The 18,229-nt window shown below is 44.2% G+C and overlaps 2 protein-coding genes across 7 annotated transcripts in view; both read right to left on the bottom strand.

Annotated features, from left to right (window-relative positions):
* The window catches only part of otud5a (OTU deubiquitinase 5a), a 6,528-nt gene extending 2,471 nt beyond the window's left edge, over positions 1–4,057 (bottom strand). The window contains exons 1-6 of the mRNA XM_062566362.1: positions 3,166–4,057; positions 2,540–2,633; positions 884–948; positions 641–797; positions 388–536; positions 1–99 (exon numbers count right to left, since the gene is read on the bottom strand). Coding sequence (XP_062422346.1) covers positions 1–99; positions 388–536; positions 641–797; positions 884–948; positions 2,540–2,633; positions 3,166–3,744 — 1,143 coding nt within the window. The 5' untranslated portion in view covers positions 3,745–4,057. The remainder of the gene's footprint in view (positions 100–387; positions 537–640; positions 798–883; positions 949–2,539; positions 2,634–3,165) is intronic.
* Positions 4,058–4,946: 889 nt separating this feature from the next.
* Positions 4,947–18,123, bottom strand: cdk16 (cyclin dependent kinase 16). Of its 6 annotated transcripts, none has more exons than XM_037479788.2 (17): positions 17,930–18,123; positions 16,498–16,655; positions 16,071–16,223; positions 15,604–15,722; positions 14,838–14,966; positions 14,699–14,755; positions 14,389–14,503; positions 14,016–14,110; positions 13,859–13,921; positions 13,584–13,707; positions 13,033–13,153; positions 10,906–11,003; positions 10,722–10,827; positions 10,485–10,527; positions 9,244–9,334; positions 9,089–9,160; positions 4,947–7,155 (listed from the first exon to the last, which is right to left on the bottom strand). In XM_037479788.2, the coding sequence occupies exons 1-17, from the start codon at positions 17,953–17,955 to the stop codon at positions 7,118–7,120; spliced, it is 1,608 nt and encodes a 535-aa protein (XP_037335685.1). In that variant the 5' UTR covers positions 17,956–18,123; the 3' UTR covers positions 4,947–7,117. The 6 variants fall into 6 exon arrangements, 4 of the variants coding, with proteins under 4 accessions (XP_037335685.1, XP_062418114.1, XP_062418115.1 ...); XM_062562130.1 differs by having other exon boundaries at positions 17,982–18,123; XM_062562131.1 differs by lacking the exons at positions 16,071–16,223; positions 16,498–16,655; positions 17,930–18,123 and adding an exon at positions 15,847–16,042.
* Between the last annotated feature and the right edge of the window lie 106 nt (positions 18,124–18,229).

Raw genomic sequence — 18,229 nt, 5'->3', positions numbered from 1 at the left:
CCAGTCGGTGGCCCTCTTCTTGTCCTCCAGCATCTGCTGCTCGATCCATGACTCCTCCGACGTCTTGATGGCCGACTTCATCAGCGTCTGCTCGGCGTACTGGGGGCACATTGAACGTATCTGAAGTGTAAGTGAAGATCCCAAGTGTCACCATAGCGTTTCATTCATAAACCGGAAGAAACTAGGATCTACTTCCTGTTCAATAGTCACATGCTTTTCGTTGTGACTGCTCGTCTGAATCTACACGCGAGTAAACACTGCTGTCATGGTAACCTGCCGGCTTACGGCAACGCAAATTCAGGCAGACACGAGCCCTTTAGTGATTGACTGTTCAGCTCAAGCCCCTCCCCCCTTGTGCAAACAGAGAGTCTAACAAGGTGGTGGTACCCCGGGTTTGAAGGCGGGCAGTCCCAGTCCGACCCCGATGGTGGCCTTGTTGGGGTTCACCACAGAGTTGTAGTGGATGTTGCGGTGGTAGCTCACTCTGATTGGCTCGTCGTTGTTCTGGTGGATGCCGTGGAACGTGTTGATTGGCTCTGTGGGAGGAGGAGTGGGGCGGGGGGGGGGAGGGGTGTTAGGCTGGCGGAATCCGATTGGCTAACAGGTCTGCAGGTGGTTCCTATTGGACGGACTAACTCACCTGTACTGTCCTGGTACACCTCCACTGGCCGGTTGTACATCTCAGCCATCGCCTGCATCTCAATGTGGTTGCCATGGCAATTGTTTTTCCTCTTCCTGTTGATGTATGTGGTGAAGTCCTCCGTCACATAGTTGGAGAAGTAGTCTGCGTTCTTCATCTGTGAGGAAGAGGAGGAAACGATTGAGGAAGACAGACAGGAGGAGACGGGTGAGGAAGAGGAGGGTGATAAGGATGAAGACTCACCAGATAGTCCATACAGTGCTTCCGAACCACTTCATGCATGTCCTGGTCTCCGTAGACCTGGTCAGCTGAGACACAGAGGTCAAAGGTCACAGAGAGTTCTTTCTTTAGGTGCTTTGTCATAGCAACCGAACAATACTTTGAAAGGAGCTCATTTATTGTTACAGAGGGATTGTGTGTGTTTGTGACTCGATGTGTGTGTTTTTCTTTAGTTTGACAACAAACCACACACACAAACAGGAGGCTGCAGCGAGCCCTCTGATTGGTCAGACTGGGTGTAATTTAATGGGGGGGGGGGGGGGGGTAGGGTGAGACATAAAGATCAGCTTATTGATGATAATGAACAACTTGTACGTCCATCAAAGATCAGATCAATAACACATGATCACATTCGTATCCGCCTACTGACAATGATGCAGATGAATGGATCACTGAGTATAATCAGCAGTTTGTCTGCAGCTGCAGATTGATGGAACAAGCAGGTTCTATTGGTGCTTCTGCATTAATGATGTGATTATTGTTTACATCCAGATGGAGAGCGATGAGTAAGACAAAGGAGCACATAGCACCGCTATGCTAAGCTAGCTGCTAGGCTACCTCCATGGCATCATCTACTTGCAGAGGACACCACTGGGACTTAACGTAAGTTACAAGTAAAGGTGAGATCACTGCTGTACACAACAAAAAAAGACCAGCCCTCTTTTTAATAAAAGTTCAAACCTATAAAAGAAGATGTGACTATAATGATTATGACTCGCTCTCAGCCAATCAGAACGCTTGATTTCCCCCGTATTCTGAAAGCATTTATGAAACATAACCAGTCGAATGGTGAATTCATACATTTTTCAATGTGACTACTCTATTTTTTGTGCTGAAGAACTTGCCGAAAGCATCAAGTACTTTGGCTGTTCTTAAAGTAATTCGGACTGGAGCCATATTTTTTGTTTCAAATCATTTATTTTTATTGGTAGGAATGATGTGTATTCCCTTAAATGTTGAATTCATATTTGAAATAACAACTTTCTGATTTCTTAGATTGACGTGATGAGGACCAGCAGACAGGAGTCTGGTCCTCAGAAAACTAAATTCTATTTGTGGATGAAAGAAAGAAATCATTTTAAATGTGAAGAAAGATCACAAGTCTGGGTATTGATCAGAACAAACATTACGTCACATGTCATTTAGCTATCAGCTCTACAGCGTGTTAGTGTTTCAGAGGTGTGTCTTTAGTCTGAAGATGTAAAGGCTCTCTGTGGTCCTGATGTCATTACAGAGCTCCTTCCACCATTTAGGAGCAGGACAGCAAAGAGTGGTGATCTCAGTGAGGGAGGAACCAGCAGCTTGATGTTGGGATGGAGGGTTTCATCATGTTATCAAGCCACCACAGTAGCTCTTTAAGACCTTATTAGAATAGAAACAGCTACTTGCAGCACTGTTTATTCTCGTGGTTCTGGGTCTGGACCTGATGATGGATGTACTCATTCTGTTGAGGCTCAGCTAATTGATTGTAATGCTCCTGATATTGATCCCTATTATTCAGATACCAGTGATCAATAACCTGACTACTGTAATAAAGTCATCACAATTATCAAATGATAAACACACTGCCATAAGACCAGGGAGAGGCCACAGGTGTGTGTGTGCGCGTGTCACACTCACCGACAGCTCGGAACAGACACGCTCCGTCCTCCTTCATCTTCTTGATGACGAAGCCGTTCTTTTCCCGCAGAGCTTTTTCGAACCAGTGCTCCTGCTGAACGGACACAGCGCTTTGTTCACTTCACATTCAGCTGATTCCAACTTGAAGTCAACAAAACAACATTTGACAAAGTCTGACACGTGCACGATATGCCCGTGCACCAGCAAACAGACGACTACCCCCCAGGAAATAGACGGGACCGAAGTCCTGGACCCCTGTTCGTCGTCACCATGGAGACGCCTGTTATTGTTTTAGTCACCGAGTGGACACATGTTGGTTGTCCCAGTTTGGACACCTGTCTGTTGACACCTGTCGTTACCGTGTGGATGACGATAGCTTCCCTGTACACAGTAAACATGCCGATCGGAAAGGTGTTTGAAATATTTATGGTGTATCGTTAAAAGTGAACAGAACCCCACTTATTCATGTCATATATCATATTATGTACGGACAGTGTTGGTGCCGATCAGCTGTCGCATTAATAAACGTTCATTAGTATCCACCAAGTCCCAGAAGCTAATGCTAACACATCAAAACATACTCCGTTAGCATTAGCCCCATGCTAACGCTAATGTTAGCTTCCTACCTGCTCCACCGTAGCCGGGTCCACGGACTGCAGCCGGGCCGCGTTCTCGTACTCGTCCTCGCTGTTGTTCCCGGCTCCTTCTTCCGTGTCCTGGCTGGAGCCTCCTCCGGGTCCGGTGACCCCGGGCTGGCCTCCGCCGGCCAGAGCGGCCGCCACCCCGCCGGAGCAGGTGCCCGCCTGCCGCCGCCTCTTGCTGAGTCCGGGCCCGGAGCAGCAGCTGCCGATGCCTCCGCTGCAGCCGACGACTCCGGCCGACACGACGATCTCCCCGCGGGATCCAGCCCCCATTCCGCCGCTGCCGTCCCGCCCGTCCCCCGGTCCCGCCGGGGACGCTGAGCCGACGGGCGGTGGAGAGGCCTGCTGCGGCCGGGAGCTCGCCTCGATGCTCCGCCGGTCGTCCCTAGCGGAGGGCGGAGCGGGCTGGTAGGACCACGGCGGGGGCGAAGCCCTCGATCGGGCTCCGCTCCGCCCCGCGTGCGGGTGTTGGTGCGGGTCCGAGCCGCTCCGACGGTCGCTGTCATCGGTGTGGTCCGAGACGCCGACCCCGGAGCTGGGCTTCTTCTTGGGGAGAATCGTCATGGTGGTGTGTGTGTGTGTGTGTGTGTGTGTGAGAGAGAGAGAGAGAGAGAGGGAGGGAGGGAGGCAGGGAGGGGGTCAGAGGGTGACGAGTCCTCCCTTTCTGGATCAAATGCTGCGGTGTTTTCGACCCTCCGGTCCGGCCGCTCGGGACCGATCACCGACCGTAAGCCCCTAACGAACCGGAACCGACGACAGAAACAACGGCTCGGCTCCTTTTAGACGGCTTGGTTGAACAAAAACAGAGCGCTCTTCCCGTTCTCCTGCCGTCCGGTCCACAAAACATCAACACAATCTGACGGGGGACTGCTACGTCACTTCCGCGTTACGACGGATCCTCGTGTTTACGTCAGGCCGTAAATCGGATCTTTATTTGTGTTGTTTAATGGAGGAAAGTTTCTTGTTGTCTGAATGGACTTTGAGTAAATGTTATTATCATCATTATTAGATACTGTTTGTTAGTGTTATTATGACTGCTATTATTATTTAAATGTAGTACTATGATAACTGTTATTATTTTATGTTTTCATGATTATGGTTGTTATTGATATTATAATTGTTGTTGTTATTAGTATTATAAATATCAACAAACATAAAACAACAAAATAATGGAAAATGTATAAATTAAAATATAACTACTGATTTCATTCTTCTGTTGAGGAAAACATTTATAGATATACAGTATAATGTCTACTAAAATACTTCATTATCTGTATTAGCTTTAGAAGCAATAGTACTTTTATTACTCACTATATATACTATATACCGTACAATAATTTATTATTTTTTTATTTTATATACATTTTTATACTGTTACCTTTGTTAAATCAACAAATATCCTAATATATTTACATATTTATATCATCTAGCTTTGAAATTGTGTTTTGTTTTGTCAGTTTTGTTCATTTTTCAGAATTTCCATTATTTTATCATTTTCTGTGGGTACACAAACCATTTCTTCTAAACATTGTGATTTCGTTTTTTTGTTCATATTTTGTCTGTAGAGTGAATTTTTCAGATTTTCCTTAATTTTGTCTGTTTCAGGGAATCTTTCGATTTTCCATCATTTTTCGTTTTTTATTTTTTTCTGCTTTGGCTATTCTTTTTTCATAATTTATCATCTTTTATGGAATTTATTTTGTGTGTGATTTTTCATCATTGTTTGTTTTGGTGAATAACACTAACTAATCACAATAAACAACCAATGCAGATAATAAAGACCTTTAATGTATATTCATATACTGTAAACATATCAAGAATACATTTAGTCAACATGACGGTACATCAGTATCATAAATCCTCCCTACTTCCATTGATATTTATAGTATGCAGATCAGTTATAGCATAAGATACGTGGCAGTGCTTTCTTTTCAGATGGAAGAACATTCAAAGAAGTTATCTGGAAGAATTGCATCATGCAAAATATTGCAGAGAACTTTGGTGTCAACACAAAGCAGAGAAAACAAGATTTGGATTCAACAGCTTTAAGTCTGATTATTCTAAACCAGAGTAGCAAACGGATAACTAGATATTTCTACAAACCAAAAGCCTCTAATGGATTCTTCTATCTTTAATTCTTTATTCATGGTGACTGTTAGTAACTGAGGATGAACACGTTTAGGAAATATTCTCCTTTTCTCAGGTACTTATTGAATTTAGGGTGTGCAACAATAGTCTACTTTAATGTTTGTCCAGCAGTGACCCTGGTTGACCTCGATTCTTCTGGTCTGAGTCCAACTGGGAGATCGGTGACCTTCAACCAAATGTCTTGTCGTGAGTTTCAGATTGTTGAAACAGCAGCTGGATGAATCCAGAATAATTCAGTTATTGAAACTTTTGAAATGTTCTTGTTTCCTCTTATTATCACAACAAAAGTAGTTCTACCTTTCAACAAAAAAATAATTTAATAATTTCATTCAGTGGCCACTGTACATTTTGATCTTTTCACATACAAACGTCTACGGATACAAAATTAAAATTCACATCAGCAAACGTTTGTGTGAAATATCAGTGCTCCAAAACCTGAAAATACCACAAACAATTCAAAGAGAAGAACAGCCATCACAAAGTCTTAACAACCTCAGGTCCAAAGCATGGCCCCAGTTCAAGAAGACACCCCCCCCCCCCCCCACACACACACTGAGATCGGCCTCCCGCCCCGTCTCAGATAGCAGTAACAAGTATTAAATGAAATATAAAAAAACAAAAATCTTCCATACGCCGTAAAGAAGTTGATTTGACTGCTGAATATTACACCGTAGTGACCTTCCTGGTACAAATACTACAGGTGCAAAAAGGGATTTTTATCAGTGAATATTTCAGAGTCACGTGTTGCACTAACGACACTAAGCCCCGCCCCCATGCTCAGGTGAGGCTCTGCTGACATTCCTGAATAAAAACTATTCAACGTGTTATAAATTAAATGATCCATGTGAAGAAAAGAGCTGTTTTTACACTTATACGTATAACTGTATATATAATTACACTATCAGTGCATTGTTTATAATACTACTACATTTATTACCAGTATTGTAGTATAAAGTTTGAGTGTACAACACACATGCAGAACAATAAAAACCAGTTTACACTTTTATAATTAAACTTAAAACTTTCTATTGTGCCGATTTCAGTTTGAAACCAAACAATTTAATCTGTTATATAAAAAGAAGTTAAATTACTTGAAGTACATTAATTGTACTTAATGTAATTGTAATTAATTGAAGTACATATATCACTGTAAAGGTTATACTGTACTATGACAGGTACACAAACAGCAGCTCCAAACCAATTATTGTCTTTGAATTTTAAAAAAGTGGAACATTCTTTATTGATTCCTTCCTGTTACTATGGTTACATTCGGTTTATATTCAGTTTGTACCAAACGGGTTGGAGTCGGTGCCTCTGCAGAACTTCAAGTCAAGTCTGAATTCAGGATAAACTTTCTTTTCTTTTAAAATAAAACTAATACCATGTTAGTGGAATGAATGACACGTTTTTAATTTACGACAACAGTGCTGCACACGCAGGTGGTACCTGTATTCAGGCGTATCCATGACAACAGTCATTTGTGTTCAATCTGAAAATGGAAGACTGTTCTGTTAAATAACCTGTATCTCATCTGTTCATGTTCTGAAGTGACTCTGATGTCACAACTTGCTGGTCGCTGATTGGTCAGATGGCTGCTGTGATCCATTATTGCATTAATCTGAGTAAACAAGAAGCTGCCATTTTCTTCTTCTCTCTCTCGATAGAAAGTCATCATGGCGTCCATTTCTTTCGGTTTTCCTTTGATCCTGAAACCATCTCATGATGTCATTATGGCAGAACACGCCCATAGCATGATGTCAGAGTAACTGGCCACGCCCCCACAATGATGTCAGAGCAGCAGACCACACCTATTAGCCGGACTGTTAACTGGAGAGAAAAAAAGGTATTAAATTAAAACTTCTTCAACTCAATACAAGCTTTTTTTTTCATAGATTCAAGCTTTAACTTCACATCTCGTGAACGACAACCATCAGGTAACTGTTCACCAGCCGTTTACTGCCACGGATGTTAGACATACACAAATTTGTCTCTGCGCTATTTGAATAATGCTGCCTACTTAATATACTAATTAACATACTACTTAATATACTAGTTTAAATCTAAGGGCTTCGCTAAGGAAAATGTTTCCCAGTTCAGGGGAAAAGTTTGTGGTTAAAGCGTTTTGTTCAACAGCTAAACTGTTTCTTGGCCGTTTTGATGCCTTCCAGTCAAGCTTTGGACAGCACCACAGTACTGAAACTGCTCATGTTAAACACAGAAAATGGCAGAATTTCAGTCTTACAGCATCTCAGCGCAGCATTTGACACGGTTGACCATGACATGCTACTAGATAGACCAATCAACTGGGTGGGACTCTCTGGCAGCACTTCACTGGTTTAAATCATACTTGTAAGACCAAAAAAACGTTGTGTCTGTAGCTAATTACACATCAGAGTTGAAGAAAATGACTTGTGGTGTCCCCCAAGGTTCAATACTGGGGCCCCTTCTGTTCAACATCTACATGCTTCTATTGTCTCAGATTATGGAAAACAACAAACTGTTAAGCAGATGACACTCATATCTATAAAACTATATCACCAGGGGCTACAATCCAATACAGGGGCTGGGTAAATGCATTGAACAAAACAACTGGATGTGTCAAAACTTTCTTCAATTAAACAAAGATAAAACAGAAGTCTTTGTTTTTGGTAACAAGGATCAACGATTGAAAGTTAGCGCTGAGCTTCAATCACTGATGTTAAAAACCACAAACCAAGCTAGAAATGTAGGTGTGACATCCACTGTGGTCTGTCCATCCCGGCAGAGGGGTCCTCCTCTGACCTTCTCCCTAAGGTTTCTTCCTGTTTTTCCACATGGAAAGGTTTGCATTTTTGGGGGACTTGTGCCTGATGTAAAGGCCTCTGAGGCAATTTTTCAATTTGTGATTTTGGGCTTTACAAAATAAAGTGAATTGTAACGGTGTGTTTGCTCCAGCTCGAGTCCTCATAGGACCAGGAAAGGATCACATGACTCCAGTTCTCAGGTCTTTACGGTAGTGGCTTAAAGCACCGACCAATAGCATTCAAGTTAAACCATCCCATGTGATACCACTCAACCAATCGAGTCTCTGCATTCCCGGCAGGACGATATTGTCTCAATACTGCAGACAGACGAGAGAGGTAGCGGAAAATGACTGAATGATATTATAAATATATTATATATATATACTGTATATATTTGCTGAGACTGTCAAGTCCAACTGTGAAGCAGAAAAGGGGAAATTTGAGCTTATGTTCCCGTTATTTGATTCTTTTTGAATTGCAGAAATGTTCACATTTAATTTATTATTATTTTTAAATGCAGCCCTACTTTTATTTAGTTCATTTAGAGAACATTATTTATATTTGCAGTCACATATATATTCAGTTCTTTGTTACGTGACAGCAAATACTTTCAAAGTGTTTTTGAATTGTACTGAATTCATTTGATTCGATTTAATCACACTAAATTGTCACATCATGATCTTCTGGATCTTTGCTTCTAGAAATGTTCTCCAACGTTTTAGTTGAATTCCTCTATTTTATTGTCTTTTTGTCCTTCCATTATGTTTGTGTGTTTTTATTGTGCCATGTGAAGCACTTCAAATTGTTGTTGAAATGTGCTGTACAAATAAAATGGCCTCACGTACGCATCATGTCTACCAAGTAGTGTGTGTGTGTCTGTGTGTGTGTGTGCGTTTGTGTGTGTGTGTCTGTGTGTGTCTCGGTGTGTGTGTGTGTGTGTGTGTGTGTGTGTCTATGTGTGTGTGTGTGTGTGCTACCTGAATCAGAGCCGATTGGTCGGATGGTTTCTTTCTCCAGGTGAATCTCTGGCAGACTAAAGATGGACGTTGCTGAAACAACATTAAGAGTGTCTTTATGATGATGTCATAGCAAACAGTGACATCACAGTTTCAGAAGTTGTGTTCAAACTTACTATCGAGAAGTGTCGTCACTCTGTTTCCAAGGTTACTAAAATAAGGATGACTCATCGCCTCGGCTGCCGAGATCCTCTTCTTCCCTTCAAACTAAAGTAGATTCAAACAACAGACATCATGAGGTCACTTCTACAAACAATAAAACAAGACAAAACAAACAAACAAAGACAACGAATGACTATGAGAGCGATCGCTGTTTGATGATGCTTTGATGATGTCGTTCACTTTCTGTCACACACGTACGAGCTATGGTCCCGCCCAGCTGGAAGGTGCTGCCTGCACGGTAAGATCTGTGTCCGGTATTCAGGCCTCGTGCTGCCCCCCCCACCTTGTTTCACTGAGCTCACCTTGATTACATCTTCATTAGAAACTGCTCTACCACTAACCTGACTGTAACTCCACTTCACGTCTCTGATCACTTCTTCATCTCCTACTCTCTCTAACTAATGTTCATCACAGCATTCGCTCCCTCTCTGGCTCCTCTGTTCTATCGGCTCTCCCCTCAACACACTCTTTCTCACTTACATCCAAACTCTCCTCTCAACTCTGTGGTGGGTCATTCCCACCTGGGTCCCCTCCTCTTCTCCATCTACACTAACTCTCTCGGCTCAGTCATTCGCTCACATGGTTTCTCCTACCACAGCTATGCTGATGACACCCAACTAATTCTCTCCTTCCCTCACACGGATCTCTGCCTGTCTGACTGACATCTCTCAGTGGATGTCCACTCACCACCTGAAAATCAACCCCGACAAGAGTGAACTACTTCTCTTCCCCAGAAAAGACTCTGTGACACAGGACCTGACTGTTAACTTTGGCTCCATTTTAAGGCCAACTCTGACTAATAGGAACCTTGGTGTGACACTTGACTCCCAACATCACAGCGACAACACGATCCTGTAGGTCCACGCTCTACAACATCAGGAGAATACGACCCCTTCTCACTCAGAAGGCGGCGCAGGTACTGATTCATGTTCTTGTCATCTCCTTGACTATTGTAACTCTCTCCTGGCAGGTCTCCCTGCTCCATTCCACCTCTGCAGCTCATCCAGAATGCAGCAGCTCCACTGGTCTTCAACCTTCCTAAGTTCTCCCACACTACTCCACTCCTCCTCTCTTCACTGGTTACCAGTGGCTGCCTATTACTTACTACTATTACTTTTATCATTAGGGTTATTACTCATTTGTTCTACATTGAACAACACAAAGTCTGAATGACACATTGAACATTTTTACTAACCTGAAGGAACTTTGAAAGCAAGTCGACTCCATCACTGCTGAGCCTGATAAGACACACACACACACACACACACACACACACACACACACACACACACACACACACACACACACACAACACAAGGATACATTTTACTAGTGGTGTACCCATGTGTACTACAGTGTGCACTAGTTGTGTGCTACAGTGTGTACTAGTTGTGTACTTCAGTGCGCACTAGTTGTGTACTTCAGTGTGTACCTAGGAGTGTGGGTACTCAGCCGCTCTGCTCGGTAAAGAGGATACTTGTGAGCCACAAACTGCTGGTTGGAGCTGATTCCAGACCAGCTGATCTCGGTAGGAGTACCTGCACACAACATCACACCCTCAGTGATTTAGACCTGACCTGTTATTGTAACAGTATCAGAAGCTGAGTGCTCCTTACCCAGCAGCTTGAAGATGAAGTGGAGCTCCTCCTCCACAGTGGAACCAGGAAACAGAGGTCGCCCTGTCGTCATCTCATAGAAGATACAGCCAACCCCCCTAGAGGCGCACACACACGCACACAGACACACACACACTCACACAGACACACACACACGCACACACACAGACACACACACACGCACACACACAGACACACACACACACACGCACACACACCTTCAGTAAATGATGGTCCACTCACAAAGAAAGAATAGATTGACGTTGTAATGGTACGACTGGTCGCTTGTGGGGTTCTGTGTAGATGCCACCAGCCAATGAAACGCCACCACATCGTTTTCGAAGTAAAGGCTTGTGTATTAAGGCAGGCAATCCATAGTGTTGGGTACGTTACACCAGGAAAGGGACTAAATACCCCCCAGAAAACAAAGGGTCTTTAATGGAGCGAAATGGTCTTGAGAATGAAATGTTGACCTTTTCAATCCAGAGGGCGTGACCTCAGCAAAGGCCGTCTTTGGCCTGCTTTCAAATCCATTGACCCGCCCGTATCCAGCATTGAGAGGCAGGGGGGGGTCCAGTACTCCTGTACTGTTGGGAGGGGGTAGGCATCACGCCTCTCATTCCATTCATTTCTATACAGAGAATGTGGTTTTCCTTAAAATGATACAACTGGTGCTCAGATGGTCAAAGAGTCTTTTCATAGGTGGAACTTTACAGGGTTCTGGTTGAATTGGTACATCCTGTGTCACAGATTTGCATTTGTTTGCATTTTTCCATTCGGGTCGGGGTGCAGGTCCTGTAGTGAGACTTCAGTGGCTGAAGAAGAACAGAATGCACATGGTTGGGTAGATTCTGGTCCATTTATGGTTTCCATCAGGAAACGGAATCTTTCTTGTTAATGGTGTTTGAGCCGATGCGCCGTATTTGCAAAAATCCCTTTGCATCGCACTGCAGCACTTTGCTTCTTACCTGCTGTAGGACTTCAGTCTGACTAAGGGGGGTCGGGCCTCTCCTCCACGGACCTGGATCTGCAGTGGAGCCGATTGGGGGCCGCCGTGTGTCAGGGTTGGTGGGTCGGTTCTTATCAGGAGATGGACCATGTGTCAGAGGCAGCCAGGGGGGTTGGATTCTCGTATGCAGTGGTCCTAACCTCTCACAATATGTGAGGCTGGTTTGTAATACAACACGAAAGGGATTAGCGCGTTATTTCCAATGATCAAGAGCTCTGCATCGGCGCCACGCTGTCCAACCGTGGAAAGGTAAATGGGGGCTTTCGAACCTCCCTGTGGGTTTTCTGTGGGCCGGTCACATAGTTCCATGGTAGAAGGACAGGGAGGACCAGGTGTTTCAGGTGTGAGGACAGGGGAACTGGTGAGTGGGCTTGTGTGAGCGAGGCAACCTGTGAAAGAAGAGACTGAAGTTTCATCCTGGGTGTCATGGTCTGCACATTGTACGACATGCTGTTGGTTTGGACTGAATACGATCGACACTCTGCACACCTGGGTGGAAGGTTCAAATCCCAAAGAACTTCAGCTTGTTGCAGTCTCAACGTGGCTGTGATGGTCTGGAGGTACTGCACGTGATGACCTCATAGACCTCTTCCACAGGTCTCTCTATTCTAGACCACATGGACTGTAGGACCAGAGGCCTACTGCTGTAACCCTGTATCTTTAAAACGCAACATTCCAATTGAATCACCAGAGGCTTTCACTAGTTAACCCACCACTGGATTATCTCACCACTGGGTTAACCCACCACTGGATTATCCAACCACTGAGTTAACTCACCACTGGGTTAACTCACCACTGGATTATCCAACCGCTGAGTTAACTCACCACTGGGTTATCTCACCACTGGGTTAACCCACCACTGGATTATCCAACCACTGAGTTAACTCACCACTGGGTTATCTCACCACTGGGTTAACTCACTACTGGGTTAACCCACCACTGGATTATCTCACCACTGGGTTATGCCACCACTGGGTTAACTCACCACTGAGTTAACTCACTAGTTAACCACTGTGTACGGAGCGGACATTGTGTGTTGGTAGTGTGTGTATTTTATGAATGATGAGGCCCCCAGGCGGTACAGCCATTGGGGACCAGGACAAAGAAGGAACACTGACCACATGTCGATGTGGGTGGAGTAGTTAGTGCTGCCCAGCAGGATGTCGGGGGGGCGGTACCACAGCGTCACCACCTCATGAGAGTACGTCTTTGTGGGGATGGACTTTGCCCGTGCAAGACCTAAAACGCACACAAGTGTGTCTCTTAGGCACAGTGTGTATGCAGAGTGTGTCTCTTACACACAGTGTGTATGCAGAGTGTCTCTTACACACAGTGTGTATGCAGAGTGTTTCTTACAGTGTGTATGCAGAGTGTGTCTCTTACACACAGTGTGTACGCAGATTGTGTCTCTTACACACAGTGTGTATGCAGTGTTTCTTACAGTGTGTATGCAGAGTGTGTCTCTTACACACAGTGTGTACGCAGATTGTGTCTCTTACACACAGTGTGTATGCAGAGTGTTTCTTACAGTGTGTATGCAGAGTGTGTCTCTTACACACAGTATGTATGCAGAGTGTTTCTTACAGTGTGTATGCAGAGTGTGTCTCTTACACACAGTGTGTACGCAGAGTGTCTGAACTAATATTATTATTAACATCAGTGAACTCACCAAAATCGGCCAGTTTGAGTTCTCCTCGCTCGTTGATCAGCAGGTTCTGAGGTTTCAGGTCTCTGTGGAGAACTTTCCTCCGATGACAGTAGGACAAACCTCGTAGCAACTGGAAGAGGAAGAGCTGAGGAGAAGCAGACTGGAGATCAGTTGCTATTGGAGGGTTAGGGGTCAAAGATTTAAGTTGTGTTCACGGTAATTATGGGTGAAGAGCCCATCGGTGTCTGGCCATTTGTAAACAAGGTTTAATACACCAGCAGCAGGACTTTCCTCACTTTCACGTTGTGAATGTTGATGATGTTTGAACAGTCGTCCAGATACTGCTTCAAGTCTTTGTCCTGAGACACACAGGAGACACACAGGAGACACCGTTAAAGGCTCACATCACCAAATAAAAACCTGTGGGTGTGTGTGTGTGTGCATGCGTCTCACCAGGTACTCAAACACCAGTGTGAGGGACTTTTGGGTGTGGATGATGTCATGAAGCGTGACGATGTTGGCGTGTTTTAGATCCTTCAACAGAGACACTGAGGACACACACATGACCACTGGGTATTGACACGTCTTCATACAAATACACACACTATACATTGAAATAATACAACTTACTGTGTAGTAAAGTTCTACCACTGATAGTATCAGAAATACTAATGGTAATGTAGTAAAGTACTACTACTGATAGATCCAGTACTAATGTTAATGTAGTAAAGTACTACTACTGATACTGAAGGAATAAGATCCTGTGTACACTGAAATGGTAGTATGAGTATTGTAGTCCTACTCCTGTAGTACACACAAGTACTACCTTCTCTGATAGCAGTACACGGCGCTCCTTCCTCGTGTTCCAATCGAATCTCCTTCAAGGCCACGAGGTTCTCGGTCAGTTTACTGCGACCTTTATACACGGTGGCGTAGGTGCCCTGCAGAAAGAGACAAGGACGGGGACAAAGAGACAGGTGAGACAGACAAGCCATAAAAGGGACGGTTTGAGAGACCTGTAAAACGCAGATGTCTTGGGAAAGACAGGTAAGAGACATGAAGAAGACAGACAAATGAGAAAGACAGGTAGAGACAGGTTAGTTCGTTCACATAAACACAATGATGTGAGTCCCCACCTCTCCTAGTTTGTCCAGTTTGACGTATGTCTCCAGTTTCCCAAAACCAATCTCTGACTGCAGAGACAAAGAGACAGAGAAGGTTACTCTTAATACTAGAAAACAATAGAATCAGAGTGAGTAAAGCAGGTAGGCGTACCAGAGACACTCTACGGAGCCGCCTACTGATTGGCTGATCAAACAGAGCTGGACCAATCAGATTAAACTTCTCCAGATAATCGTCTGGAAGACGAATGTCGGCCGGTAATGAGAGACGTTTGTTAATGTCCTGAGCAACAAGAAGAGCAAAACATTAAACGAGTCAGGGACACCTGCAGGAACCACACAGTCCAAAGTCTAAAGACAGGGTTCATAGTCTAAAGACAGGGTCCAAAGGGTCTAAAGACAGGGTCCAAAGTCTAAAGACAGGGTCCAAAGAGTCTAAAGACCAGGTCCAAAGAGTCTAAAGACAGGATTCAAAGTCTAAAGGCCGGGTCCAAAGTCTAAAGACAGGGTCCAAAGAGTCTCAAGACAGGATTCAAAGTCTAAAGGCCGGGTCCAAAGTCTAAAGACAGGGTCCAAAGAGTCTCAAGACAGGGTCCAAAGAGTCTAAAGACAGGGTCCAAAGACTAAAGACACGGTCCAAAGAGTCTAAAGACAGGATTCAAAGTCTAAAGGCCGGGTTCAAAGAGTCTAAAGACAGGGTCCAAAGTCTAAAGACCGGGTCCAAAGAGTATAAAGGCCGGGTCCAAAGTCTAAAGACACGGTCCATAGAGTCTAAGAACAGTCTAAAGTCAGGGGTCAGGACTTAAAGGCCAAACAAAAGTCAGGTCTAAAAGCAGAACTGAAGGGTCTAAAGAGAATAAAGGCAAAGACCGGACTAAAGACTGGACTTAAGGCAGTAACAAAGAGTACAGGTGTGTTACCTCAGTTGATATCTTTTTGTTTCTCAGTCTCATTCTAACTGGACTGTGAACCAGGACTGAAGACGAGGACGGATCACTTTCTCCTTCTGAACACATCTTCACATCCTCATGGACGATCTCTGAAAGGGTTTATAGGTAATTAGAGGCTTTCAGGTAGTATTTGGACATGTACTGGGTGTATTAGTACCCAGTCGGGCCGTGTGGTTTAGGTAGTATTTGGACATTTACTGGGTGTATTAGTACCCAGTCGGGCCGTGTGGTTCAGGTAGTATTTGGACATGTACTGGGTGTATTAGTACCCAGTCGGGCCGTGTGGTCCAGGTAGTATTTGGACATGTACTGGGTGTATTAGTACCCAGTCGGGCCGTGTGGTTTAGGTAGTATTTGGACATGTACTGGGTGTATTAGTACCCAGTCGGGCCGTGTGGTTTAGGTAGTATTTGGACATGTACTGGGTGTATTAGTACCCAGTCGGGCCGTGTGGTTCAGGTAGGAGCTCAGGCTGCGTCCCAGACCTCCAGGTTTTCTCAGCGAGCTGCTGTACGACTGAAGAAGAGACTGAACTGATGAAGACGAACCTCGAACCTTTAAACCTCCAGAAGAAGTGTGAAGAGACACCTCTGATGCCGATGAGGAGAGGAAGGATGATTGGTTGAGATAATGGAGGAAAATAGAAAAACAGAATACATGAAGCTGTCATAAATGAACTTAAGACTTAACTTTCTATCAAACAGATCAGGGGAATAATTATAAATCAATGATGTTACAGAGAGTTTTCCTTCTGGTCATCATATGATTACTTATACACAATGAGGCCTGGGACGCTCAGACGTCGCCAAAGTAACTCTGTAACGAGTGACCTTGTTGTGCTGTGACACATAACGTGTGTGTTACCTGAATCACTGTGTGAGGTCACTTCCTGGTTGATGGTGTCCCTTCCCCTGGCCCCTCCCCTCCCCAGGGTGAATGACAACTGCCGTTTGATCTTTCTCATCCTCTCCATGAGGGGAGGGCGAGGGGGGCGTGGTGCTGAGGGGGGCGGGGCAGCCAGCCTGTTGACCACACCAGGGCAGGTGAACACAGGATTATCATTGATCTTCTTCACCTGATTACCTGATCAATAAAATCTCCACATCCACAGAACCCAACAGTTTTGAATTCTGTCAGGACAAGTTCTGCGAGTAGAGAGCCAGAACCTCTTCTTTTCTTTTTTTTCTCTGGAATCAATAAGCCGGATTCCCCTTGAGAGTGCTGAACGTTCTATGTCCTCTATAAACGTTCTATGTCCTCTATAAATGTTCTATGTCCTCTATAAACATTCTATGTCCTTAATGAACGTTCTGTGTTCTATGTCATCGATAAACGTTCTATGTCCTCTATAAATGTTCTGTGTCATCTATGAAGTTTCTATGTCCTCTATAAACATTCTATGTCCTCTATGAAAGTTCTATGTCGTTTATGAACGTTCTATGTCCTCTATAAACATTCTATGTCCTCTATGAACGTTCTATGTCGTTTATGAACGTTCTATGTCCTCTATAAACGTTCTGTGTTCTATTTCATCTATAAACGTTCTATGTCCTCTATGAACAGTCCTCTATAAATGTTCTGTGTTCTATGTCCTCTATGAACAATCTATGTCCTCAATAAACATTCTATGTCCTATATGAAGTTTCTATGTCCTCTAAAAACGTTCTATGTCCTCTATGTCCTTTATGAACGTTCTAAGTCCTCTATGAAGGATTGATTATGATTACATTTGTATTAACTTGGACTAACCCTTCAAGAGAAAAGGGTGTAACCATGGTGACATGGGGGGTGAAAGGGAGAAGGAGGTGAATGAGTCAGAGATGCTAAATGTCCTGCTAAATGTAGGACAATTTTGGCACTTGAAACAGTCAAATGATGGAGAGTTGAGAGCAAAGTGCATGAGGACAGCAGGAAAAGACATCCAACACCTCCAACATGATCACATGGGTGTAGTTTGATGTTTAAAATAACATTAACAAGTAAACAACAGTGTCTAAAGTGCACTCTTCCTACAGTGATTACTCATTTTAAGATGCAGTCTTTAGACTCCATCATTTGCCATCAATCGTCAATAATGGATTTCAAAAGGCAAGATGAATGAGTTATTTTAATTAACTTATAGACGTGGTCCTTTCTATCCACTGATCTCAGGTCAGTCTTCAGGTGATGACTGCTTCAACACAGTGGTACCGTCTACTTTCTGCTGTGTCAGTGAGAGGACGGGGCCCGTCTATGTCCTGCAGGAGGATCACTGTGACAGAAAGCCCCGGAGCGGCTTCGGGCTCGGGGGGCTCACCGTGGGACGCTCTCCCGGTAACACATGCAGCTCTGCGGTGCGCGTTACTCACTGGAGGGGGTGTCCCGGTCCGCCGGGGATGTCTCTGGGTCGGTTCAGTCGGACAGATTCTCAGGTCTATCGGGCTCACAGTAGTCTGCAGCCATGTTGCTGCTCCGCTAAGCTCCGCCCCTCCGGTATGACGTTACTGTCGTTATAATATAACTACACATTTAGCTTAGTGTCGTCATAACACAACTACACATTTAGCCTACTGTGATTATAATACATCTACACATTTAGCTTAGTGTCGTCATAACA

Source organism: Pungitius pungitius, chromosome 1, assembly GCF_949316345.1.
Source record: "Pungitius pungitius chromosome 1, fPunPun2.1, whole genome shotgun sequence".
NCBI classification, from domain to species: domain Eukaryota; kingdom Metazoa; phylum Chordata; class Actinopteri; order Perciformes; family Gasterosteidae; genus Pungitius; species Pungitius pungitius.
The sequence above is the reverse complement of the archived record's forward strand: the minus strand, read 5'-3'. Positions and strand labels throughout refer to the sequence as shown.

Excerpts from the sequence above, each read along its gene's own strand:
- cdk16 (XM_037479788.2), bottom strand. The coding sequence starts at position 17,955 with ATGTGTTACCGGGAGAGCGTCCCACG. Across the intron at positions 14,756-14,837 it reads GGCTCCGTAGAGTGTCTCTG|TCAGAGATTGGTTTTGGGAA; the intron begins GTACGCCTACCT and ends TTGTCTCTGCAG. Across the intron at positions 14,504-14,698 it reads AACTGGACAAACTAGGAGAG|GGCACCTACGCCACCGTGTA; the intron begins GTGGGGACTCAC and ends CTCTTTCTGCAG.